The following is a 26,518-nucleotide window of genomic DNA, read 5'->3' as shown; positions in this document are numbered from 1 at the left end:
CTAAAACATTCCAGTTACACACGATTCCAGTATTTGAGAACAAAAAATTAAGAATACCATGGCTAACCAAGGACAGATGAGTAACAAACTGCTGCACTCCTTTTGCATAGCTAGGTTTTTTGGGAGACAAAGCTTGCAAAGAAAGAAGTTGCTCATATGGGTATAAAAATGTCCGAATTCCCTTTTAATATTTGATTCTCACCAAGAACACTGGAAAGCAGGTCTAGGACATCAAGGCAGTGAATTTCTTCTTCTTTTAACAGTGAAATGCTCAATTATAAATTTTGTTAAGTTTCTACCAAAATATTTTTAAAAAATTAAATGGAAATGTTTTGTATTCTGACCTGGATAGATATGCAAGGAATAAGCATCACAAAAATATCAAATCCTATCACAGGTCAATGTGTTTAGTTTATACCTGTTTCACCATTAATTATAGAAAATTCTAAATATATTTGGTCCAGCTCTTCTTACAGATGTAATGTACCAAAAAGAAGTACTATTGGACACCACTGAGCACTCATGGTTTCCAAAAGGAATGAATGAGTCCTGCAATATTTGCATGTTCTTCATCTGAAACAAGTAAGTACACTTCTAACATCCAAACAAAGGGATGTTTTCTGAGATTTTGCTTGTTTTACTCATCTCTTTTTACTCCCCTACATATTTGGAAGCAGAATCACAGAATCATAGAATCAACCAGGTTGGAAAAGACCTCTGAGATCATCAAATCCAACTCTTAATCCAATACCACAGTGGTTACTAGACTATGGCACTAAGTGGCACATCCAGTCTCATCTTAAAAACCTCCAGGGATGGAGAATCCACCACCTCCCTGGGTAGCCCATTCCAGTGTCTAAATACCCTCTCTATAAAGATTTCTTCCTAATATCCAACCTAAACCTCCCTTGGCACAGCTTAAGACCATGCCCTCTTGTTCCACTGATTGTTGCCTGGGAGAAGAGACCGACCCCACCTGGCTACAACCTCCTTTCAGGTAGTTGTAGAAAGTGATGAGGTCTCCCCTGAGCCTCCTCTTTTCCAGGCTAAACAACCCCAGCTGCCTCAGTGTCTCCTCACAGGGCTTGTGTTCAAGTTCTTTTCACAAGCCTCATTGCTCTTCTCTGTCTGGACCTGCTCCAGCACCTCAATATCCTTCCTGAACTGAGGGGCCCAGAACTCGAAACAGCACTCCAGGTGTGGCCTCACCAGCACTGAGTAAAGGGGAAGGATCACTGCCCTGCTCCTGCTGGCCACACTGTTCCTGAGCCAGGCCAGGATGCCATTGGCCTTCTTGGCCACCTGGGCACACTGCTGGCTCACATTCAGCTTCCTATTAATCCAAACTCCCAGGTTCTTTTCTGCCTGGCTACTCTCCAGCCACTCTGTGCCCAGCCTGTAGCGTTGCATGGAGAATATTTCATTCTGCATCTCTGCAACCCAACCCAGTACTGAAAGTACTAACTACTCATACTGGAAAATAGAGTCTTACTAAATTTTCCATCTGAGTTTGAGATCTCAGTCATAACTCAGCAGTGGGTATGGTCCCTTTTCAAGATCTAGACTAGTAACTTATTTTTCCAACATTCAGTTACTACTGAAGCATGATGCTATCCAGTCTGACTACCCACAAATTCTCCTCATATAAATTTTTAATATTTTTTTTAAATTATACCTGCAAACAATATCCTGAAAAAGCTATTTTAAGAACCCACTTCTCTTATGGTGAACACCAAGATTACAGGGAAATTCTGAAAGTGGTGTACTCCAAAAAAGGAATTTTGACATTCAGTCAGACATGCTGGAGTGCAAAACTTCCATATACAGAGCAGTCAAATGATTACACGCAACATGGCACCAAATATGAAGAGAGCTTAAAAAAATAGTAGTTTTCTTTCTCAAGTAGAAGTGAACTAAGTTTGGATGTGATGGAAAGAGAAATGCATTTCCGCTCTGTCCTATGCGCTTTTAGTCCCTATTCTCACACTCATTTAAAGACATCTCATTTAAGACATTCATCATGTTCTGTGGTGATCAAAGGCATTCAGCTGGACTCCTAAATAACAGTGGTTGTTAAAGGAAATCCAAAACACCTTTTATACAAGGGTGTTATGGAGTTCTGCAAGTCCTCTTGCAGTGAAGACCAAACTGCATTCTGAAAAAAAAGGCAATATTCAAAGCAGACAAACGTCAATTTCATAAACAACACCTTTTCCTTTAGGATTTCCTCAGAAATCCTCCAAGGGGCTCAATTCCCTGCCAGAAGTAATTCAATCCTGAAAGTGACCAAGAAAAGATATATATTTCTTTTATATTTACATCTTATACATATTTACATTTTCTTTAATATTACAGTTGTCAAAGGAAAAAAACCTGGATACAGATTTATTATCTGCCTTTAAATGTCCCAAGAGTACTTTTTTCCCTTTGAAAAAATTTACAAGTCCTCTTCCGGTCCTCTGAAAGCTAGATACAGTCCACGTTCCGCAGGCCACCATCCCTAGTCAAAGCACCAAATCTAAACCAAAAAAAATAGTATATTTTTAGGTGGTTGACTAGATTATAGAATCAATCTTTAATTCATTAGTAGGGTACCCTTTCCCTTGCCACATGCCAACAGAGGCATTCGTACCTAACTTTTGTATGTGCAAAGAAGAGAGGATGCTTTGGTCCAAAGTACAGGACTGGGGGTGGGGAACAGAATATAACTAACTCAACTTGAAGTTAACTCTGCTCTACCGGCAATTTACCATGGAGCTTTCAGGAGATGGTTATTTTTAAATATTTTATCATCATCACAGAGAAAAAGCAAAGTCAGTCTGTATGTGATAACACCACCCCCCCCCTCAGGATTATAAGGAATGTTTGCTTCTTCGCTTTATTTAAGCAATCTGAAAACTGCAAAATCATTCATTCAGATTCATGTAATTCCACAGTTGTTAAAAGTAATGTCTAAAAGCCAGAAGTTAAAAGATATCACTGGATTGCTGCAACAGTACTATGTTTAAATTCATGATTGATCTGTCTGTGCAACAAATATTTTTATTAGTTAAACCTAAGTAAAATGAAACAAAAATGCCACATAAAGGGCTACGTCAGAATGATTTTACAGTAATGTTCCAAGGTTTTGAATAATTTTTTTTTTTTTACATCTCATTTCAATAGTTCAAAATATATTTACAGTTAAAGACATTATAGAATTGTCCCTTAGTTTAAATTCTAGGTCTACAAATAAAGCCTGTTTTAGTATCAGCCCCAAAAGAGAAAACAACTGCTTGCCTTTCCAAAATGTGATTGTTCTCAGCCAGCTCTTTAACAACACCTTCCATTTCCTCCTTTAGTTTCTTCATACTGCAGTAACCAAAAGCAAAAGAGAGGTTATAGTTTTTATATGGAGAGTTACCTGCTCTGATCACTCACCACCACATGCTTTGAGCAACTTGCCTTTACATACAAAATAGGGACAGATAACAGTTGGTTATTAACCAAAAGATAAACTAGTGCTGTTCCTTACTCACTTGCAGATCTGTACCACCACTTGTGCAATATAAAATTCTTGATCTTAATACAGCAATCACTAAGTCAACTATTTTTTTTTCTGTTTACCTACATAGCAGGTATACAATATTACATCAATGCCACTGAGAAATTCTTACCCAAGGGTCATTTCCACTAATGTGTTTGAGCTTGGATAGACTGTATTTATTGTATGTTTCATCCCACTGGAAGCTGCAAACATTTTCTGTGGCAGTGCATCTTGTAACTATAACAAATAAACACAAAATTTAAGTTACAATATAAGTTGTCATGTATATCTTGATGCCCACCTTAAAATCCTTCTTTAAATTCTCCATTGCTATTTATCTTTCCTCTCTAAAAAGTAATTTTACTACATGAAAATACTCTTAATTCTCTCAATTTTGAGGTAATTCTGTTAATTCCTGCAGAGTCAACATCCAAATTTTAACAAAACATTTTCTTTCATGTCACCAGCAGCATTAGTTAAATATATATCCTTTAGCATGTATCCCCTAAATCTCAATTATGAAAGTAGTGTTTTTATGCTCCATAAGAGTATTAAGATAACATTATCTGAGGACCTAGAGATTATGGTAACAATTGCACAGAACATTTCTCAATGAAACCACATCCATTTGCACAGATTTTTTGGGGGAGAAATGCCAACATGACCAAAAAACCCCCAACATCAAATCACCAAAAAACCACAAACCCTGCCAAATGCCTCCCCCACTGCAAATCCAATCCCTCCCCAAACTCGTCATGATTCAAAAAATAACAGCACTCTCTAGTCCACTCTGACATCAGCAATGAAGCTACTACAGACCACATACTGCATCCATGAAGCCCTGTGTTTTAATACAAGTGCATTAATATAAGGCTCACTGTAAACAATACTATTGACATTAAAGTACGTGGAAGTCTTTTATCTATGCAAATACTTCACATAACTTCGAAGCATTCTACCTCATTTATATAGTCCTGGTATTTGGAAACCTCTTCTTCAATACCAAAACATTGGTTGGTGAGGGCCAGTAACTGTTTCCTTGTGTGAAGCATTTTCCTAAAAGAAAAGAAGTTTGCTTTAAAGACCTGCCTGTATAAAAGTGGTACAGTGAATATCACCAACTACTAAAGAAATCAATAAGTAGCTTGCCTTGTCCAGTCCTCAGCTTTGTCCAAAAATGCATCATACTTGCTGACACATTCATCTTTGAAAAGAGCTATGGCTTTCGTAGCATGCAAATACAGCTTCTGCCTGCAACACAAAACAGCTAAAACAGTGTTGTACTGCGTTCAGAACCCGTTCTTCTGACTTACTTTCTGAAATTTGGAAAAGAGGTTTGTGAACTAAAAATCTGTTCAGCCACCTTTTTTTCATCCTGTGGTAATGTGTGAGAACTCAACATTCTACAGGAACTGACAGTTTATATCTCAAAAACATTCCCTAGTAGGGAGAAAAATAAAATTATTTGAAGCATTTAGTTGCAATTATTTGTTAAGAACAAATGGTCAGGTGTCTTCTTTGAATCAGTATTAAGTGAGTTGGTATATTTAAGGAAAAGGGATTCTAAATAGAAAGGACAGAAATCCTTATCATTTCTTATCTGCCTACTGCAGATACTTGGAGTTTCCAGTATATATGAATAATCCTTTGCAGAGAGTAACATACATGCAAGAAAAAGAACAGGAGTTTTGTTTCAGTCTAAATTTACGACAAGAGAAAAAAACAAGCAGAAAAGGACAGGAGAGCAAAACAAAACCCAGTTCTGGCTAGTGCAGCAGACAGTAATCCCAGTGTAACTGCCTTGCTAAGCTATGCACTGAACCAGTAAGTGAAACTAAGGGATACTGGAACACTACAATCAAACACTTGCTTCTAGTATTTCATTAAGTCTTGCATGATAGCTACTGGTTAATTAAATTCTCGATAGAGTGTTGCAGGACTGTTATCAGGAATGCATACCTATCATTCAACCAGAACAAAAAATTCAAACTGAGTGCTGCTCAATTGTTTGCCTAGAGGTAAATATTACAAAGGCCAGCCCCTGCTGCTAATAGCGCACAGCCCTTAACAAAAACTACTGCCGTTTCTCTCTGAGGTGAATCAAGTAAGACGTACTTAGGATCTCAAAATAACCTGAACAATCTCAAGGAGACACGTGTGGTAGAAAATATACCAGTATTCAAATCCATGAAAATGAAGCCTATTTATTTGAAGTTATTCACATAGTAATGCAAGGACATGAATTGAGTAGAAGAAAAATCTCTCTTCTGTTTCCAGTTATCCAATTTAGCTTTCACTATGGGAAAATCAAGGGGCATGCTTGTGAGAAAACAGTGCCCTCTGCATAGCAGCTTTCTAGCTGTAGTCAGCACTCAGAAAAGTTTAGGGAACCACTCAACTGATCAGTTGCTAGACGAATAATTTAATTACTTATACATAAGCATCTAGCACACTTTGAGATAGAATCATAGAATGGCTTGAGTTGGAAGGGACTATAAAGATCACCTAGTTCCAATGTCCCTGTCATGGAACACTGCCAGGGATGGGACAGCCATAACTTCTCTGGGCAACCTGTCCCAGTGCCTCACCACCCTCACAGTAAAGAATTTCTTCAATATATCTAACCTAAACTTCCCCTCTTTCCATATGAAGCCATTATTCCTGTCCTATCACTACAGTTCCTGATGAAGTCTCCTTTTCTGGCTTCCTTGTAGGCCTCCCTTCAGCTACTGGAAGGCTGCCATGAGGTCTCCATGCAACACTCTCTTCTCCAGCAAGGATACCCCTGCCCTGCTTCCGACCATCTGTGCAGAAAGGTGTAGGTTACCCATTTGACTTGTGTCCTACCTGCCAGTCTCAAATACCTTAGGGCAACTTAAATGGCATAGGGAAACTGTGTATGACGAACCAAATCAATCCTGAGACAAGCGCATCAGTGTAGAGTCAGTGGAGCCTAATGGGAGTCTAAACACCCAGGTTACACAGAGACACTTCGTGACGCCACTTCTCGTGACAATTTTAAATAGGCATGGAAAACTGCATTAAAATTTATTTTGCAAGCTATATTTTCTGGAAGATTAAATCATGCTAGAATTTCATTTAGCTAGTCCCTATATTTTTGATCTGTAGAAAATTATGTCCACTTTAGTTACAAAGTCATTTCAGTCTTACTGAGGGCTGTTTCATCCCTGAAAAAAAAAAAAAAACAGGAAAAAAAGTGTACTTCCTGTATAACAGTTATGCCCAGATAACGTACAGGTATTTCACATTTAGAAGTCCTACCAGTGAAGAAATGCCACAGCCAGAAAGCACCTCATTATCACATCCTGTCACCCCAAGCAATCCTAAAGAGGTTATAATTTACAATAAAAACCAGCAGAAGAGGTTATTGGCAAGAACACCTGAAGGACCTGAAAGCAATCATGGTATTTCCCAAAGGTAACTTCAAAACTTACTTGTCAAACTTGTGAATTTGTTCTTCATTATAGGGAAGCCCTAGAATCAGAACAGATGACAGACATTAGCAGTTTAATTCTGTTAGCTGTATATATGCCAAAATCAACTAAATTTACCCATTTCCTATACGGTTTCCTTCTCCTGATAGGTAAAAGTGGTCATTTATTTTTTTTCTCCTCTCCAGTCTTCCAACTAAAATTTATGCTATTAACAGAGGTGTTTCATTGACATGGGCTTTAAGATGGTATCACACAAAGAAAGACCAGCAGACATATTCACTGTGGCTAACTCTCCATACCTGTCACAAACATTCTAGTCCAACAAAGACTGATCTGTCCTTACCTTACATTTTATGTTAAAAGTGAATCAAATAAGTTACTTACTTCGTTCTGCTTTGTCTTTTTTGAACTGATAATAAATGTCTGTGATGGAAGACAGCAGCGCCTGCAGCCTTTCTGGACTAGAGAGACAAAAGGAAGAAAATGAGATTTTACACATAAACTCAAGTACCTATTAATGAGTTTTATGAACTACAACTCAGTGTAGAATTCGACACATATTAGAACATTAAATACAGTTACTCACTTTCTGTCTTTTGGATGCATGCCTTCCTGATTTGCCCAGCCGTCAGCCAGTAAACCACCAGGAGAGAGTTTGGTTTTGATATCTTGAAGACTAGTTTCTATTGTGCCCTGAGAGCTGGAGAGCTACGTAAGAGCAAGAAAGTTCAGTCTTACCACTGGGAAAAGTGAAAAATTACCTGAGGATTACTTGAGACTAAACACATTAATACTATAGACCCATTTATGTCAATGATCTCCATTAAAGAAATATGTCCAGTTATTTGCCAAGGTTTTTCTAAAAGCAAATATGGTATTAAATTTGGTATTACTAAAGAAAGAATCGTATTTGATGGTGGCATTTCTGTTAATTTAGTTAAATTTGATTCTCTTTCAATAGTAAGTTTCAATCTTTCATATACCCGATTTACTTCTACACTTGTTCTTTTGGTTTGTTAAGAATTCATATACTGACTATGCACATAATTCATATCTTTCTTTCTCTGCAGTTCATACAACATTCAAAATAAAAATGCACTAATCATCTTTTGCTTTTACAATGGAGAACTTTATACCTCCTCCCAGGACACCAGTGTGTAAAATTATTTTCAATTTTTCCTTACTTGTCTGGAAATATCATGCACATTTCAAATCAGATTGTTCTGATGGGTCTTTGTGTATATAACATTTTAGAAAGCAAACAAAGTAGTTAAAAATTTCTTACGGAATGGGAAAATAACAGCAAAGTAAAATATATTTCCAGGTTATAATTCTTTACTTGAGTATTTTAGAAAATAAGACCCTATTTTCAGGAACTTATTTTCACTACACTGAGCTAACATAAAAGGCTTTACCCTGTTTTCAGAAAGATATTCACATTAGTATGGACATTTTAACAACTACTGGGCAATCTAAAAATTACACTGAAAATTCAGAGCTGTTTTTCACAGAAATCTGTGTTATCATGTATTTGGCTTTTTCTTTAGAAACACCATTTTCAGAATGACACAGAATCTTTGTACTTACACGCAACAGTTTTGTGTGTATCTCTGAAATTTCATCCACTTCTGATGCTTCCAAGTTGATCTGCATCAAATTCTCATATCTGACCACCAAAAAAAGCATAGTTAGAGAAAATAGACAAGCAGTGAATACACTCAAAATATTTTTTTAATCCAGGCTGTAACAATAACTTCCATTTCTTGTCTATAAAATACAGTCTCTGTCAAACAAAACCATGAAACTCTGACAATGTTATGTGGCCATTAATAATAGAAGTATTTTAGTTTTGAAAAGAAATTCCTTGCATATTTTTTTCTTACGTAGGAACTGCTAAAAAGAAATTTGCAACTTCCATTCCTGAATTCTTTAGTCTAGTCTCATTACTTGTACTTCACAGGCAGTGGAGGACTATTTTCTTTAATCAAAAAACTTTTAAAATGTTACCAAACTAAAGTTACTTAAAGTAGTCAATGACACATAAACTAATACTTCCGTGCACCAAAATGCTTTTCTGAGGAAACTTACTGGAAAGGTTGTGCTAGTAAAAGTTTAAAGGATGGGATGGTAAGACCATCTGTTCATACTGATGTTTTCCATATGACCATAGCTTAAGTGCCAACTTATTCAGGACAATATTTTTCCTGTTGAGTCTCAGATACATTTAATTTTTAAAAATACAGTAACAACCAGTTCAACTGCTTTCAAAAATACACACTTTGCTCAATACTTGTTTACCTTTTCAAATAAAAACTATGCATTGTCACACTTCAAAGCATAGCCTTGTGGAAAGACTTGAACAAAACACTGAGAGGATTCTTTAAAAGTGAAAAAGAATCTGACTCTGAATTGGACATCGAGTGGAATTCGAAGAGGAAACAAAGGTGAGAAGAGGAAAAAAAAATACTTGGAGGGAGAACTGAACAGTGCAATCTCATCTCCTTCAACTAGGACCTGACTGAAAGAGGTAGCGTGGGACAGTATGACCAGTGCAAAACATTTGCTTCCTCAGCATGAAAGGTAAGAGAAATAAGTGTCTTCTCTCATCTTTTAAAACCTGGAGGTCTCCTATACTAAAAGAAAATTCTTTAGCTGCCTAATTATAATTTGTGTCAGTTTTACAGGAAGTGCTCTAAAAATCTTTCTGCCATAGAGACCTGAATGGGTCCATAGAGACCTGAATGGGTCCATATGGGCAACAGTGAGATTCTGTGATAAAGACCTCTCCATTTGAATTAATCAAAATAGGTAAAAATAATAGTCAAGCGCTTAAAATAATGACAGATGTAGAATTTCCTGTTCAGTTTATTTCTGGTGTGCCTACATGCATGCACTGTGATCTAGTGATATCCTAATGTAGCTTTGTTTTTTTGGGGGGTGTTTATCTTTTTTCTTTTTAAATTGCATGGGGGGTGGTTTTGGTTTTATTTGCAGCTGCTCTATGTTATATTTCAACATTAAAACTTCTTCCATGCAGAAAATGCTACAGTTTTAAAGCTGTGAAAGGGGCAGTATTTAAAGTCATACACAACTGAACTCTGTGACAAAAGCACTAATGAAAGGAAATGAAAGCTTCTCGATTCTTTGTCCGGGCTTTACTATAGCTTCTAGAGCCAACAACAGCAAATGAGCTGAGTCAGAGAAGAAAGGAGAAAAAGGACACACACAATTACTACTTAATAGTAATTATTTGTTCTTACTGGGTTAAGCAGCAAAATTAATACTCTGAGTAAAAGCATATGACTAAATCTGCTTAAGTCATTTCCATCAGAAAATCCATGCTGATTCAAATTTAATTTTTAGATGCAAACCCCCCTGCAAATAACCATAACTTGAAATATTACTGTCACTAAAAAGGATAATGAAAAAATCAATGCATTTGGTGTAGTGCTTCTACTCACATTTTCTCAGCTTTCTCAATGTTTCTGCTGCAGAAATCCAGCCTGATGACAACCTCTGTCTTTTTATGAACCATTTCATTGTAATCATCCTTGATTATTTCACTAAAAAAGTGAAGCATTAGTTCATAACAAAAGTATTCAACTGCCATCCTACCAATCAATAACAGAACAATATACCTGCAGTAATAACTGCCACTAGGAATTGCTTTCACTTAGAAATGCATTACCATAATCCTCATATAAAGATACCTTGTGCAAGTTGTTCAATTGTCCCTGCATGTTACCAGAGGTTAAACTTAAATTATGTACAGAAGAAAGTTAATTTGCAAATACCTTAACTTTATTTTCAGGAAAAAATATTTTCACTTTCCTAATAACTGCAAGAAGGAAAAAATTCAGAAAGCCTATTCATATTCAAGGAGTAAGGAAAACCTTCCAAGATAAAAGAGATCACAGAATTGTGTTTTGATAATAAAGGCATACCTCAATTTAAAAAAAAAAAAGGCATAATGAAATGCAATCAATTGCTTACATTAGCCATCGTATTCCTTTTCGCATCAGCTCCTGGTAAAGTAGCAAAGAACTGGCAACTCTACAGGCATAACATACAATACCTGTCACAGCCTGAAGGAAAAAACAAGCAACATAAGAACTAATCTGGCATTCTCTTAACTATTGCTTCAAGTCAGTACATCACAAGAAAGCAAAACAGATTGATAAAAGAAAGAGCAATATGAGGATGGTGATTTAAAATGCAAAATTTGGCCTAAACTTTAGTCAGGAGACAACCAAACACTCATTATGGAGGCAGAACTAAACATGGTAGTGAGTTTTCCAGTTCAGCAGTTTTACAAAAATGACCAAAAGAATGAAACATGCTCTACTTGTCCCCCACAGATTCTGAAAATTTCTAAGAGGCAACAGAAATTCCACCCTTATGCAGAGTCCTAGAGACTCCTCTCTATTGAGAGAAAATGACAAGTTACTTTTCTAATGTTAAATTTTGCATCATCACACCTGATGTTATTAATCTTCTAGCTACTTCAGGACTCCACAGTGTCAGGCTCCTTTCCCCCTAACACTGAATTATGCAATAACAGAGCAGTTGGAATTTAGAAGACTGGACTTCGGGTTTGGTTGTTTGTTTGTTTGTTTTAAATATACAACCATATTTTGTATGCAAAGTAAGGTTTTATTATACTTTTAGATCCTTTGTTAACAAATATATTTCCGTCAATCAGAAATCCTCATTAGCATATTAAAATAGTTTTATTAACATTATTCATCTAAAATTGAGTAGCTTTCATTTCAGTATCATTATCTGAGTATCAGGTATATAAACTAAATCATAAACTAAAATCATAATTACTCACTTTAGCCATACTGGCATCCCCATCCAAATCATAACGTTGATGTACTTTTGGAAGTAAAACTGAAATATAAAACAAGTATCTGTAATTTTTTATTTTCCATAAGACTTCAAAAGTTCAGATTTTCCCTCCCCATCCTGTACACTGTTTATGTGTATCTACATGGATTTTAATCTACTCTGTTACTGCACTGCCTTTTGATATCATGTGGTTCTCATGCACACCTTCAAAATCAGCCTTTGTCTTAAATGCTCTAAATAACTTGGTATCTTCAGCAAACTGACCTTCACTTCCTTTTCCAGACTCATTTTTGAAAATGCTGCACAGCACAAATCTCATGCAGGTCTCCACTAGCAATTTCTCTCCGTTGAGAAAGCCAACTGTATAGTTCTGTTCTTCAGCCCTTTCTTTGGCTGCTCTTTCTATCTCATGGCTGCTCAGTTTCACTGAGACTCTTCAGGGCAGGACTTCACCAAAGAGCTTTTTTAAACCTCTGGTAGCCTCTGTCAGCAGAATCTCCTTTGTTCTCACGCTGACTATCTCAGAAGGCTCTGACAATATTAAGTCCCCGCTGATCCTTTCACAAACAGCTCACCTACCTGCATCCTTCAGCACCTCTGTGTGAGTGACTACTGGCCTGAGCAGTCAGTACGTAGGACATATTGACAAAAGCGACACTGATCTCTCAACTGAAGCCATATCCTCCGCCTCATCACATATAAAAAAGGGCTCTGGCATAGGCTCCTCTGTAAGCCTCTCAATGCTAAATGGAAATTCAGAATCTTGATTTCTCTTTTTTTCCTGTTAGGCCATTACCTTCTCTTCTGAGCAAATGTAAATTATTAAAACCTTCTCTGGGAACTGAAAGGCTAATCATAGCCATCGCAAATATAAACAAAACTTGATTTTCCACTTAGTGAGAATGTAATGGAACAAAAGAACCATCTTCGAATTACCATCTATAATGTTCCTTTCTACTTGTTAAGTGTCATGCTTCAAAAAAAAAACCCTCAGAACTTAATATGCACCACTACATCTTAACACACAAATGCTCAGGTTCAAAGCCCTTGGAACATTACAAGCACCTACTGTTTCTGTGGGTGTTTCCAGGTGTTCTGGATACTTAGAAGTTATGAAAAACATTGGACCACATTCTTAGAACTTCAAGTATCAACAAAGAAAAATTTCAAATGCTATTTCTAAGACGTAACAGACATAAACCGATTACATTAAATAACTCAAACTATTACAAAAGATAGCTATAAGAAAGGGGAAACTGCTTTCATATACCTTCTTCATAGATTAATCCAACAATGTTGACAGGTTCCCTGCTCACTACAAAGATAGGATTCTCCTCAGTCGTTCTGGGGAAGTGCTGTGCCAATCTGCCAGGCTCTAGTATTAAACGCCGACCTTCATATATCAGTTCTTGATTCTGAGATGGAATTTTTGTCTGTTTGTAGACCAATTCATGAAATATAGCAGCTCTATAACACAAACAATATATTCAGTAATAGTTAGACTCACTATAGTTCAGCAACTCAGATTCTGCGTTTAAATAAAAACTGCTTTTACTTCTGGTTAATTAAGAAGTGGTTTTACACATAAAGCATTTGACTTGTAACTAGAAAAAAAGCAGCACGCTGATTAAGGCTCAAGGTTGCTCTGTTACAAAAATAAATGCTATTTCCTGCAAAATATCAAACTTCCTTTCTACCTTTGATTTTCCACCAAAGCACGTCTGTGTAAACAAACTTGCTCTGGTTTGAAGGTCAGTAAAAACAGGCAACAGCAGATGAGGGGAAGGAAGCATACTTAGGTTTTCTCAGCATACCCTTTTCTTCAAAGGGGACAGATGGTCTCTCCAAAAGAAACGTCTGGTGTTTTACACATTAAAAAATTTTAAAAATTAAATTCATCCTGCAAGCTACCAGACAACCAGATTATTTCCTAAAACCAAAATGATAAGGAAGACCAAAGACACTCTGGAATTCTACTTCCAGCAATCAATCGATAGAAGGTATAAAAATTTATAACACTATACATCCCCCCCCCCCAAAAAAAAAAAACACCACACAAAAACCAACCACAGGAAGGACCAATTTGCCTCCTGTGCAGCAGTAGTACACTGCTACTTCTTAATACTACAGCTAGGTTATATATAATCATAAAAGTAAATATTAATAATAAAATAAATTTTGAAAATAAAATAAAAAGAGCAGCTTGAGCTACAAGCAAGATTTCTCCATAAAAATAATATATGCGCTTTCTCAAAATACAAACAACAGAACAGAAAACTTGGAAAAAGCCAGAACTGTATTTATATATCTAATGAAATAACACTATGTGTTTGTGTATTAGAGAATATGATATGGTCTGTATTATCTGTAATAAGGCAGAGAAAAGGCATTTATATTTCTATACTTAAAAGCTTTTAACATCAGCACTTAATGGCCATAAAGTGAACCCCATATAACTAAAGATCCTAAACTATACCAATTACCATTTCAGAACCCCTGCGAGAGTTTTACATCAGAGATGACTTGTGCCTTTTGTGTTCTTGAGAACAAGATAAGAAAAACTAGACCTGAACACAGTCTCTAGAAAATTACTTTGTAGATAAGTAATATATACAAATATGGGATGAATTGGTCTCCATTGTGAAAACAAACACATTGCCAACAGGTCAAGGATTAAGTCTGTGTTTTGTCACTAAATAAGATCAAGTTTAAGATCAGTTGATTCAATTATTTTTATTTCTGGTCAACACGCTTCTATGGACTGTGACTACACAGAATAATTGCATCCTTTCACTTCTCAGATAAACTGTGAAGGAAAGGCTGATGAATTTGTAACACTGCTGATCTGAGGTCACAGTGCTGTTAGCCTGAATAAGAGCAAAGTAATGAAAACAGAGAGAGAAAACACTTACGTATTATAGTTGTGAATATAAATTTTGTGCAAGGTCATCTGCTGTAATGAAAATATGTGGATTATTATTCGGTGCAGTATGTCACTCGTCTCTGCAAAAAACTGGTCAAATCCCCAGCATTTTTCCTGGTCTGCTTCGAGAATATTCGCAAGGACAGGTGTGAGGAGAACTTGCAGACCCCTAGAGGACACCAGGCAGAGATAAGACAACTTGGATGAACTTGGAACTTTTCACTTTGTAACCAGTTGCAATACTTTATTTGACTGGTCTCATGAATGCAAATCTCTTATGCCTGAAGGCCAGTGCCTTTTTCCCTCCCCCCCTCTACTGAGCAACAAAATGTTCAGCAGTAATGCCCATTGTTTTTCATTACTACACACACTTTATGTCTTTCCTTTTTAGCCTCAACTATCACATGTTTTTTCTTGGTATTTAGCAAATTTCACCGATAACTGCAAAAATGACATGCAATTAAACAAGTCTAGATTGCAGAGCCGAGGTCACCTTTTACCACTGCTGTAAGCCTTTTACCCAGCTCACCCCACATGTGCACTTACCACAGTGTATCAGGAAGCTACTGCCATTTATGGTTTGCTGGCAGAGCTGCTTGTGCGAGCACACTATATTGTTTTCAGTCAAAATCAGCTGGGTTAGCAAAGACTCATTAGTTAAATTGTCAACACTAAGAATTCATCCTGATTAAGACAGGGCTAAGTAAGTACTCCACACATGCAGCTTGACTGCTGCAAAGAAAAATGAGTCAACTATTGCCTTACAGTCATTCCCATTCTAAGAGAAAGGTCAGCTTTAATTTCTTGCATTTCTACTTTGAGTATCTGAATTCCAAGGAACTTTATGCATCCTAGTCCAGTGTTACCATGAACAACTTCCCATAAGTTCTAACATTATGTGCACATCAAACCTGAATCCAGCAGTAAAACTGGTAACTTTTTGAAGCAAGCTCCAATGGCTTACAAGCACACTGACGACCCCTTTAGAGGCCAGAGGATGCTGTGCTCAAACTCACTTTAGTACTAAACTTATAACAGTAAATACTGTTTAAATGTTACTTAAAAATATCAGTGTGAACAGATGTTTAATGAAAAAATCTACTTTCTTTTATTATTTCAAGCAGTTCAATTATATGGAATAAACAGAGAAAACAACTGGGCAGTATCATGAAAAATACATATAAATTGCAAGTTCTGTACAATGTAAACTAATGAATTGATAAAAACCAGACTTTGACTCTTACATCCCTTACAGAACTACATATTTGGCTTTCAGAAACTTTGTTTCTAGAGTTGGTTCACAGACTAATTTATTTTCCTCCTTACCATGAAAGAGTAGTAACTTTAAAATACTGAAGAAATCTCAGGAAGATAAAGAGGTAAATAGGTTATGGAAGGTGTTTTCAAGGTCATACTGAAATTAGATCTTCCATGGCTCTTCCAACTGAATATTAAGAACACAATATTATGAAGCAAAAATATGATGATAAAATTTAAAGATACTAAATGTTAAAATATGCTGATGTGACTTTTTCCTAGCAAAAAGTAAGCCTCTGAACTGTTTTTTCTTATTTCCTTCCTACTGCCTAATCTTTGTCATGTCTGAAGTCACATTCTTGCAAGAAGGGAGGGCCATCAAAGTTACTGATTCTTCATATTCATTCCTGAGGGTGGAGAAAATAGTAATAACCTTTCTTCTACTCATACCACTTCAGATTCCCAGGTCCCAATTTGTAAATTAGCAGTCATAAAACTATTTGAACAGATGGGAAGAAAAAGCACTTGATAACCTAATATCAGACTGTACTTATGTACCGAAGAGTTCGAAGAAAAAAAGTGCATCAGATCCCTGTTCCAAAGACACAATCCTGAGAAAATAACTCAAAAAACACACTCAAGTAGCATTGAAACATTTTGTGAACAGTTTAAACTTACTTTGAAAGACTACAAGAGATAGGCATCTCCCAACTCCACTCAATTGGTCCATTTTCTGCTTTCTGTATTCCAGAAATAGCCCCTGAAGGTTTTCCAGTGATTATTTTATACCTGCAATACATTACAAAAATAATAGAGACTTCAACTACTACCTCTTATACATATATAGGTCTAGTAACTAATCCTCAAAGGGCCAGCAATAATATAAATCTAAACAACAGGTTGGCCTAAATTTGTAGATGGTGCAGTAACTGAAGTTTTGCTTACAAGCTGACAGAACAGTGCTGAAAGAGCAAAGAAAAGTTATGCTGGAGAAACAAATTTGTCTACCTCAGGCTTGGGGATGAATTTGGGAGATATTTCCAGCATACTGAAGAAAATCTAAATTTTTCATAAATGTTAATTAATCAAAGTCAATTTAGTGCAACTTAAGACACTAACATGACTAAATTCTAGCGCGTTCCACAGCAAGAGATGAAATTTAGCCACCACAAAGTGGCTTGGGGATAAAGAAGAAACATCTAGAAATCAGGATACAATTCAGCATTGTCTAAATTTGTACTGCACAGGCCAGTATTTCTCAAACTTCTCATTAGATGAATCAGAAGCAACAGGCTTTTTACAACAGAACATTTCAGCTGCGCTTTGTCTTTCTGGAGGACAAGGTACATACAAAAGATATGTTCCCTGCTTATGTCTCAAGCAGCAGCAACGACAAGGGTGCCTGCGGGAAAATCACAAGATGGGAAATTTCTTCAGCTAAGAAAACTGGAGTCAGCTTTACAAGGAATACTAGAACAGAGATCTTATTGGTGTGTTAGAGCTCCCAAGTTCCACCTTGCTTTATTTTTCAAATGCAACACACAGAACAACAAAATAGAACCAGACTAAGATGAAACAGGAATCAAATACAGTCATCGTGCCATAGACACAACTTCTGTTTCTCATTCAGGAGCTATCCCTGTTATCTTCAGCCACAGTCCACAACTGTACTAATCAAATGTTAGTCTCATGGGTAACGCATGCATTTCAAGACTGCCTGGGAAGACAATAATTTAAAGGACTACAAAAATTTGCAGCGCTGAAAGCCAATTTCCGAATACCATAATTTTGCCCGAATATCCAAGTTATATACACCACACAGCAACAGACCAGCCCAGTGCCATGCTAAAGGAAAGATGTGTGAAAAAACATCTGTCTTTTGGGGGAGCTCTGATACTTAATTCAGGTCTTAAGCTGCCACACAGTAAAATCCTTGTTGAAGCAGAAAGTTAGTACTGATTTTGGCTGGGATGAAGTAATTTTCTTCATAGCAGTGTATGGTACTGTGTTTTGGCTTTGTGACCGAAACAGCGTTATTAACACAGCCATGTTTTTAGTCATTGCTGAGCAGTGCTTACACAGTGTCACAGCCTGTTCTACTTTTCTACGGCTTCACCAGCGAGCAGATTGGGGGCAGGCAAGAAGCTGGAAGGGGACACAGGATAACAGCCGAGTCCAAGGGATATTCCATACCATATTGCTCCGCAACAGAAGCTGAGGCCAGGGGGTGGAATTTGCCAGGGTAGCATTTGTTCAGGGACTGACTGGGCATCAGATGGCTGCTTGTGAGGAACTGGGGTTTTTTTGCATTACTTGTTTTTCTTGGTTTTGTTTCCCTTTGGGTTTAAGGGGCAAGGGTTGCTGTTTGTTGTGGTGTTTTTTTACTTATTAAAATGTCTTTAACTCAACCCACTAGTTTTTGCACTTTAACCTTTCCAGTTCTCTTCCCCATTCCACTACAGAGGAGTGACCGAACAGCTGTGTGGTGCTCAGCTGCCTACTGGGGCTATATCACAAATTTAAAGAACATTTTTTCTTAATTATTTTCACTGTTTTAATTATTACTATACGTGTGTAGGATTTATTGCTAAAAAGCATTTCACAGACTGATTTAATTTACCAACAGATAAAATTCTCCTTCTAAATTACCTACATCACTTCCTTGTTTCTACGAGGTCCTTCAAAAGGTCGGAAAGGCAAACTCCCTGTTGCAGCATGGTAAAAGGTCACCCCTATGCTCCACAGATCAACTGTTGCTCCATACTTTTTCTGATGCTCTTTTCTCAAGACTGCTCGCTCATACATATCAGGATGCTAAAGACAGAAGAAAAAAAAAGAAAAAAGAAGTCAGAACTGCTTTATGAACAATATCAAGAACAAACCCCCAATTCATCTTCCCACAGCAGGATAATCTGTCATTCTAAACTTTCAGCTCTTTAATCAAAAAGCAAAGTTAGCATGCATCACAGAATTTGCTTAAGCTATTCTGACAGATTATCACTAGAGTGTTCTAGGCATGACAGTCACTTTTACTGAAAAGTTTGCAAACAATATTTTAAAGTTCAGCTAAACAGCAACTACTTGTATAAAACACTACTAAAGAGGAGAAAGTCAGTATTCCTCTAAATGATATTGGAACAATTGAAATCAAACTGAACAAAGATCCACAGCAGAGGAGAATATCCATTACAATGCACATGTGGGAAAACATGGCAGGAAGAAAACAGTGCCTAAGGTATTTGATGCTTCTCTGCCTGCCCCTCTTTGGTTAATTAAGGTGTCAAGTGAATCTTAGCTACACCTAACATCGTCCAAGTAGTTCAGCTACAAACTAAAAAATATCTACAGAGATAAAGGCAAATCCGCTCATAACTAGAATATTGTTGTTCCTCCTTTCACACAAAACAAGATTTGGCCATGGAAATTATTTCAAGGTGAACATACTCAGAGTAGCAAAAGATGGCATGACCCAAGGTGAAGAAGTTCAGCGTAAAGTTATAGAAAATTATAATACAAAGGTTTAAACACTAATTCCCAACAGCCTGACCTTCACCTATTCAACTCTAATCACAAAAAGCCCCAGACTTCAAACATTTCTTCAAGAGAAAATGAAATCATATGGGCTTACTAAATACTCTTCTGTGCCATAGAGAGAAACAAATTGTTCATCATCTTCAAGTTCTCTTGCAGCTCCAAAGTCTGTAAGTTTATAAACAGACTGACCATCTTCACCTATAACACGCATTATATTGCCTGGTTTGATGTCACGGTGCACTATTCCATTCTCACGGAGATGATTCATTCCAGCCACTTCAATTAAAAAAAAAAAACAAATTCATGTACACATTTTGAGACTGACTGTGCAAACACTGAACTGTAACTGATGCTAGGAAGACACACACGTTCTCTTTGGGAAATGGAAATGAGAAGGGGCACTTAATTCAGAAAAAGACCATGACTAGAGATTGCTTTTTTTTTTTTCCCCTTCAAACATCTAAATTACAGTATTTCTTGCTCTCAGTAATATCTTTCCCATAAAGTAACAGAGGAAAGTTTTGTAAGAGGTAAACACAGGTAAACTAAATTATTTTTTTAATTTACTCTTCTGAAATTATTTATCACTAGAAGTCAGTTCAAAGTGTGAAAAATAATCTTGAAACAAAGAAAGAAAAAAGAATTATATCAATGCTTTAAACAGAAATGGCTTCTTAGTGCAGCTACCTATACCAACATGGACAAAAATAAAAGAAGTGATTCCATATGACCTTATTAATTTGTTCAATTAGCTGACAGTTACGTAAATTTGTCTCTTGTTGTTTCAAAAAACAAGTATGAGTTTGTTTCAGTCAAAGAATTAGGCTGAAGAGTAAAGTGTACATACCCACATCTCTCAAAACAATCAAGAACTCAGACTCTGGCAAACCAAAGGCATTAGATGGCTCCTCTAAAACTGTGTACAAACTCCCACATGGACAAAATTCCATAACTAGAACTTTGTGTCTAGTTGTTGTCTGGAAAAAAATTAAAAAATATTAAGTCTCTGACTACTGTGACACCAACGTTAGAAATTACATATAACCACAAAATCTTACTTTCAAAAAAGAAAAGAAAGTCTGTAGCTATATGATAAATCTCATTCTGGTGATCATCCTCAAAAGAAGTGCAGGTGGATTTTTATATTGTTTCATGTGTTCCACCTTGGAGAAGGGAAAAAACTAAGAAAGCCTCAAGTTCTAGGACTTAGCAGGTTGACAGCAGTATTGATAGGTGGACAAATGAGAAACTACACACCAGAAAAGCTGAGAGAACCAATTATCCTTCTTTACTCTTTACTACTCTCAGCATCTCAGTTTCAGGTCAACTACTGCAATTTATGCTATTAAACAGTTTTACATGTCCTATGTCATTGTTCTAGTTGGTTGCAAAGCAAAAGCGTAAAATTGCCAGGATTACTGAAACCCTAAAGTATCACTATGTATCAAATATTCATAGGCTTATATGGCTTAAAAATCCTAATTCAAGATAAAACTTAGGACCGTGGCTTCTTGAGACAAAGAATCATAACCTGTACCTAAACACTGAAGGTGTTTCGCCAACAGAAAGTAAGTGTATTTTTTGCAACAGCAACAACACTAAGAAACAAAGAAAAGAAGAAAATAGCGGTGGTTGGGTTGGAGTACTTAAATCATCATGTGTGTTACCATTCTTTAAAAATTTAACTATTTGCCCTACAGTTAAGGGTAAAACAAAGAGTTACTGCAGTTATTTCAATGCATCTCAGATCACAACTACAACAATTCATTACCTCTTCTTCGATGGCAAATAATTTTACAATGTTCTTATGATTTAGTTTCTTCAGTACTTCAAACTCTCGCATCTGAACATCCACAGGACGAAGGAAACTTATACTGTTAAATACTTTGACAGCATATAAATCCCCAGTTTTCTGTTCAAAACAAACAAACAACTCATCAAACAGAAGCAAAAGATTGTAAATGTACACATAGACATTATCAAAGCGCTTTGAGTTCTGTTGTACATATGAGCATAACCAGACTAGAAATATTTCAAAATATTATTTTGTTTGAAGGTGAAAACTAAGATTCTACTAAAAAATTACGCATACATTGGTTTAGTTTAATATAGACTAGAAGCAAACTGACTAGCAGAATGGAAACTCATTAGCTCAAAAAATCTAAGTGCTTTTAAAAAAAGAACAGTTAGCATAAGAAAGGCTATGCATTTCAGAATTACCCATAAACTTATCTGAAAAATATATTTTCAGCAAGAGGTAAGTTATTTGGACAAATTAATAAGAGGCAAGCACATACTACAGTTGAGGATCATGGTTTGCTTAAGTTGAGAGACAACTTCCAGTAGCTGAATGTTGTTCTCTTTTCCTTTACTGTTCTGTTTTTACTGATAAACTAGTATTTTGTTTCTTCAAAATAGGCAGTTTCAAGCACTACGTACCACTCATGAAAAATCTTGAAGCAGTTCAAACCCACATAATAATATGAAGAATTAATAACAGTAGTATTTAGGACAAGGGCAAATAATTCAATATTAAAAACAAATCCTCAGAAATGACAGAACTCTAATTCAATGGATGAATATTAAAAATTAAAAACTATGTATGAATAATTACACAGATACAGGCCTGCTTTAGGCCTAAATCTTGAACTTTTTTTGTTGATTTTATGAAGCTACTCATACACAAAATAAAAAATCAAAGTTTACATGTTACTTAGGTCAGTAATTCCTCACAAACCTTCTGTCGCCCTCGGAAAACATTTGCAGTAGCTCCCTGTCCTAGAATGTCAGACAACAGCCAGAGGTAATTTGAAGTGCTCTGCATCTCTGCTCTTTGATTAGACAGTTTTCTTTTTCACCTTAAAAACAAAGCATTCAAAACACTGAATTACAATTTAGCAAAATACATGAAAGGGACTTATTTTAATTAGAAGGAAAAATAAAAACCCAGTCCACAACCATAACTGCAAAGACACACAGAATTAAGAACAACCAAGTAGAGGAATAAGAGGTGAAACGTGGAAACAAAACCAAGCCCAACAATCCAAACTAATGCCATAGACACAACACCTTACTGCATTTAAGATCTGTACTCCCCCAACTTTGTTTGAAAAAATCAACTGGAAAAGTGAAAGCTTTATAATCCCTTTACTCTTGTATACAGTAAAGTTTAAATTATAAAGTAACAAAAACTACAGAGAAGAGTAAAAAAAATGTGCACAAGGTCTTCTAAAGATAATCTAGACCTGTAATTGAATTCCATTATTCTGTCCATATGCCAAAGAATGGATATGGCACATGTGGATAGAGATCTTTTAAATCCCTTTGGCTCTGGAAGTTGCATTTCAGTACAACTGTAAAGGAACTGGACTAACTACTCACAAATAGCTATTTTTACATGAGCTAAATAAAAGTCACAATTGACGCTAATATTTTCAGCTACTTGCTAGAATCACCAGTTACTACTGCAAAAAATTAAGGATCATTTTTCTTGTTTCTAAAATTTCACATTAGACAGTCATATCATTTCTAGACAGACAGCCTGGCTTCAAAATGTAAACTGTCAGATACTCAAGTCTTCACAGATTCAAAAGAGAGGAAAAAAACAATTCCATTAAATTAAAATTACTGAAACAAAACTTTAGAACTGCCAGATTTTCCCACTTGTCATAACAGCAGGAGCTGCAGGTGAATACCCTTACCTTTTTCATTTAATGAAAGCACTGAGTTTGCCATTAAATCTATCAAATGGCTCTAAAATCAAAGATGCAGCTTCCCAAATCTAAAGAATCTCATGAGCAAAATGACAACTGGACCAGGGAATGGTCGGTCCTACAGCAGTAGTCTTTCCTCAGCTTGGCCAGGGACACTGCATGTGCCTGTGTTAATAGACAGGAAACTGCTACTGATAATCAAACAAAGAAGCCTTTCCCGTAACTACTGAGGAAGAGCTTCGACAATTTCCTGTGCAGGTTTCTTACCGGAAGGCGGCTGGCACTGTCTGAGAGCTCCCTGGTGCGTAAGGTGGCAGCACCAGAAGCCTCACAGTGTGCACCGCAGCAGCGCAGAGAAAGCCGCACAGGAGCCACCACAGCACCGCTGCCCCATCCTGCTCCAGCAGCCGGATGGAGCACCCACCTCTGCACCGTTCCTGATCCCACCCACGCTACGCTGTATATTCTCATGACTTTGAACACATTTCTCCACGGGTACCAACTGCAGATTTCATACTTTCATTTAGCTATTTGCCCATGGGAGATGCAAAGCTTCTTCCAAAGCAGTCCCAGGGTATCCAGGCAATGACTTGCCCTACAGAATGCAATGACACCATGCAAAGCCCTGACATTACTCTAAAATAAATCGAGTCATGCAGCAACACCACATGTAAAATCTAAATAAAGTTCTCAGTGCCTCTAGAAGGGATGAGAGGTTTCATGTCAAATCTCAACCAGAAAACCTGCACACCACCCCCACATCCCAAACCCTTACAATTCCTGGTTAACTCTGGCAAGACAATTTGTAATAATAGAATAAGATAACTTCTCCCAGCTGGCAATTACTGTAGATGCCAAAGAACTATCTATGATGTAGACACAAAAAGTAAGGAAGAGGTGATGCAAAGAAATAATGCATAGCCTGCTCTGTAAATAATTTGTAAAATCTTCAAATTAAAAAGAAAATCTTCATAATTAAAACTCTGATTGAAACAAGCCAGTTTGCACTTTACCAGTAAACTTGTATTTTGTCATCTACTTCAAAGCAACATGCATTAGACTCATACGAAGACACAGAAACATAACTAATCCTTTCTAAGCAGACAAAGTATGGAGAATTTTTTCACCAATGTCTATCCAAATACAAAAAAAAGTAGCAGCCTATTAGGAGACTGAGTTATTAAGTTTCCCACAGTGATAAAGATGAGGGAGCTTACACACCAGATCTCTTTTCCTTTACCTTCTTACTAATTAAATTTGCATGAAGGTCAATGTGTGAAAAAAAACACCAAAAAGACAAGTCTGTGACAGATGAGCCTCAATAACTTTCAGTGGATATTAAGAAAAACCCAAACCAGCAAGGTTTTAATGGATTCTCAAGGTCTGGGCTTTTTCACACTTAAAACTACGGATATAAATATGCCAATATTAATCCCAGGATACATATTTAGCAGCAAAACAAAATCAGTGTTGTATTTGTCTTGTCAAAATAATATTTTTATATTAATAACAAAGTCTACATTCTTTTTGGCAGAGTCTTCACTTTTAAGGCATGAAGTCTCATTCAGATTTAATCTTGAAATTATAATAATTTGACTGAATAACCTTCCTAATGTTAGACCTCCTTTGATTTAATAGCTTTCTGTTCTCTGACAGATTCATAACTGATCTTTGCTAAACACCTTAGCATGGCAACTTTTTTCTTTATATCTTCCTAGAGCTTCTTACTAAAAAAAAAATTAGCTCTAACTGTATGATTGGTTCTGTCATGAGACTTAATGCTGAACTTTCCATTTCTTCACATGTCACTTATGGTCATTAACTCTGTGATTAGATGAGTCAAAAGTTTCTCATATATATCTAAAGAAATCTCTCCTGCCAGAAGTTTGATTTATTGTCGCCCATGACTCACTAGCATTTCAAGGGCTTAGGGACTGCTTTTTGGGTGTTTTTTTATTGAATATTTTTCTGTTTCTGGTCATGCTACTACTTTTTAACTTATCAGCAGAGGGGACTGGAATAGAAAACATCTGAATTGCTTATGTGTTTTTTTTTTTAAGTCCAGAAGCAGGAGTACTGACTTCTTCTGATCAATAAGAAAAAGTTTGCTGTACCTCAGGCACACCCAGGATAAGTGTACAAAGCAGGTACAGTTCCCCTGTTAACACCTGCATGCAGAGACAGATAATGAAGTTAAGGTGAAGGCTCTTTCTGTTTACAGGCAAGACCTTATATGTCACCAAAGCCAAGAGACAAGGTGCTGAGGTTCCAAATAAATGTTATGTTAGCATTTACAGTCTGGTAACTATGAAGATTTTATACTTCCCTGCATGCCCTCTCTTAAGGCCTAGAAAAAAAATCTTCTCCCCCTGAAGCTCCTGCTTTCTACCCCTGCTTTCTTCAGCTATAACCTCCTCAGGGAAGTTTCCAGTGCAACAGCTGGTATCGAAATCATGGAAATACCCTGCCCTCGGCCACACAACGTGCTGCTTGAATCCGTACGAAGCAGCGCATTCTTCCAAAGGCACATAAAACCAATGGCAAGCCTGGCTCCAGTGCTGCTCATCCCTGCTCTCGGCATTTCCAGTCCGTAACGGGGGAAGAGCACTCGGCCTGTCTGGGACTGCGGCTCCTGGAAAGCCACGGAGGGCCACGAGCTCGGCCCGATCGACCCACCAGCCCCTCTCCCAAGGGCCGTGAGGTACGACGGGCACGGCACCGGGGCTCACCTCCAGGGCAGGAAGTCCTTCCCGGGGTAAAACTTCAACAACTCCTACAGCCACAAAGACGACGCCACTTCCTGAAGCACGTTCACGGGGATGAAAACCACCGACCCCGGGGCAAGGGCCGAGCCCTGGGCGCGCCAACACGCCAGCCCCGCCTCGTCCCTCCCGGGCTGCAGGGCCGGGCCCGCCGCTGCCGCCCGCGACCCGTTCCGGGTGCCGCCTACCCCCGGCGAGGCCCCGCCGCCTCCCCGGGAAACCGAAACCACCGCGCCCGGCGGCAGCCGCGTCCCCTCGGTGACACCGCGGCGGCGGAGAGAGCAAGCGGCTGGCTCAGCCCACCTCGGCTCGGCGCTCCACGGACACCGCCACCCCACCCCACCTGACCCGACCCACCCTGCCCTGCCCTGCCCTGTACTGCCCTGCCCGCCGGCCCTACGCACCAGCCGCTTCCCGCCGGCCTGCCCAGCGCCCCGGCCGCTTCCGGCTTCCTGCCGGCGCGGGGAGGCGGAGCGGCGGAGCGGCGGAGGCACCGC

General features: G+C 37.6%; 1 protein-coding gene across 4 annotated transcripts; it reads right to left on the bottom strand.

The window, feature by feature from the left end:
- Positions 1 to 1,455: 1,455 nt before the first annotated feature.
- On the bottom strand, positions 1,456 to 26,518 carry TBK1 (TANK binding kinase 1). Of its 4 annotated transcripts, none has more exons than XM_027887762.1 (21): positions 26,426 to 26,518; positions 22,284 to 22,404; positions 21,318 to 21,458; positions 20,394 to 20,523; positions 19,641 to 19,822; positions 18,666 to 18,826; positions 16,691 to 16,801; positions 14,745 to 14,924; positions 13,103 to 13,299; positions 11,816 to 11,874; positions 10,975 to 11,066; positions 10,443 to 10,544; positions 8,569 to 8,647; positions 7,568 to 7,689; positions 7,366 to 7,442; positions 6,982 to 7,021; positions 4,676 to 4,777; positions 4,486 to 4,582; positions 3,657 to 3,763; positions 3,280 to 3,351; positions 1,456 to 2,518 (listed from the first exon to the last, which is right to left on the bottom strand). In XM_027887762.1, exons 2-21 carry the CDS (start codon positions 22,368 to 22,370, stop codon positions 2,467 to 2,469), a joined length of 2,190 nt encoding a protein of 729 aa, XP_027743563.1. In that variant the 5' UTR covers positions 22,371 to 22,404; positions 26,426 to 26,518; the 3' UTR covers positions 1,456 to 2,466. The 4 variants fall into 4 exon arrangements, with proteins under 4 accessions (XP_027743563.1, XP_027743564.1, XP_027743567.1 ...); XM_027887763.1 differs by having other exon boundaries at positions 22,284 to 22,405; positions 26,400 to 26,485; XM_027887766.1 differs by lacking the exon at positions 26,426 to 26,518 and adding an exon at positions 26,379 to 26,391.

This window comes from Empidonax traillii, unplaced genomic scaffold (genome assembly GCF_003031625.1).
Source record: "Empidonax traillii isolate 1590-97213 ecotype Southwest subspecies unplaced genomic scaffold, ASM303162v1 scaffold221:size740363, whole genome shotgun sequence".
NCBI classification, from domain to species: Eukaryota; Metazoa; Chordata; class Aves; order Passeriformes; family Tyrannidae; genus Empidonax; species Empidonax traillii.
The sequence above is the reverse complement of the archived record's forward strand: the minus strand, read 5'-3'. Positions and strand labels throughout refer to the sequence as shown.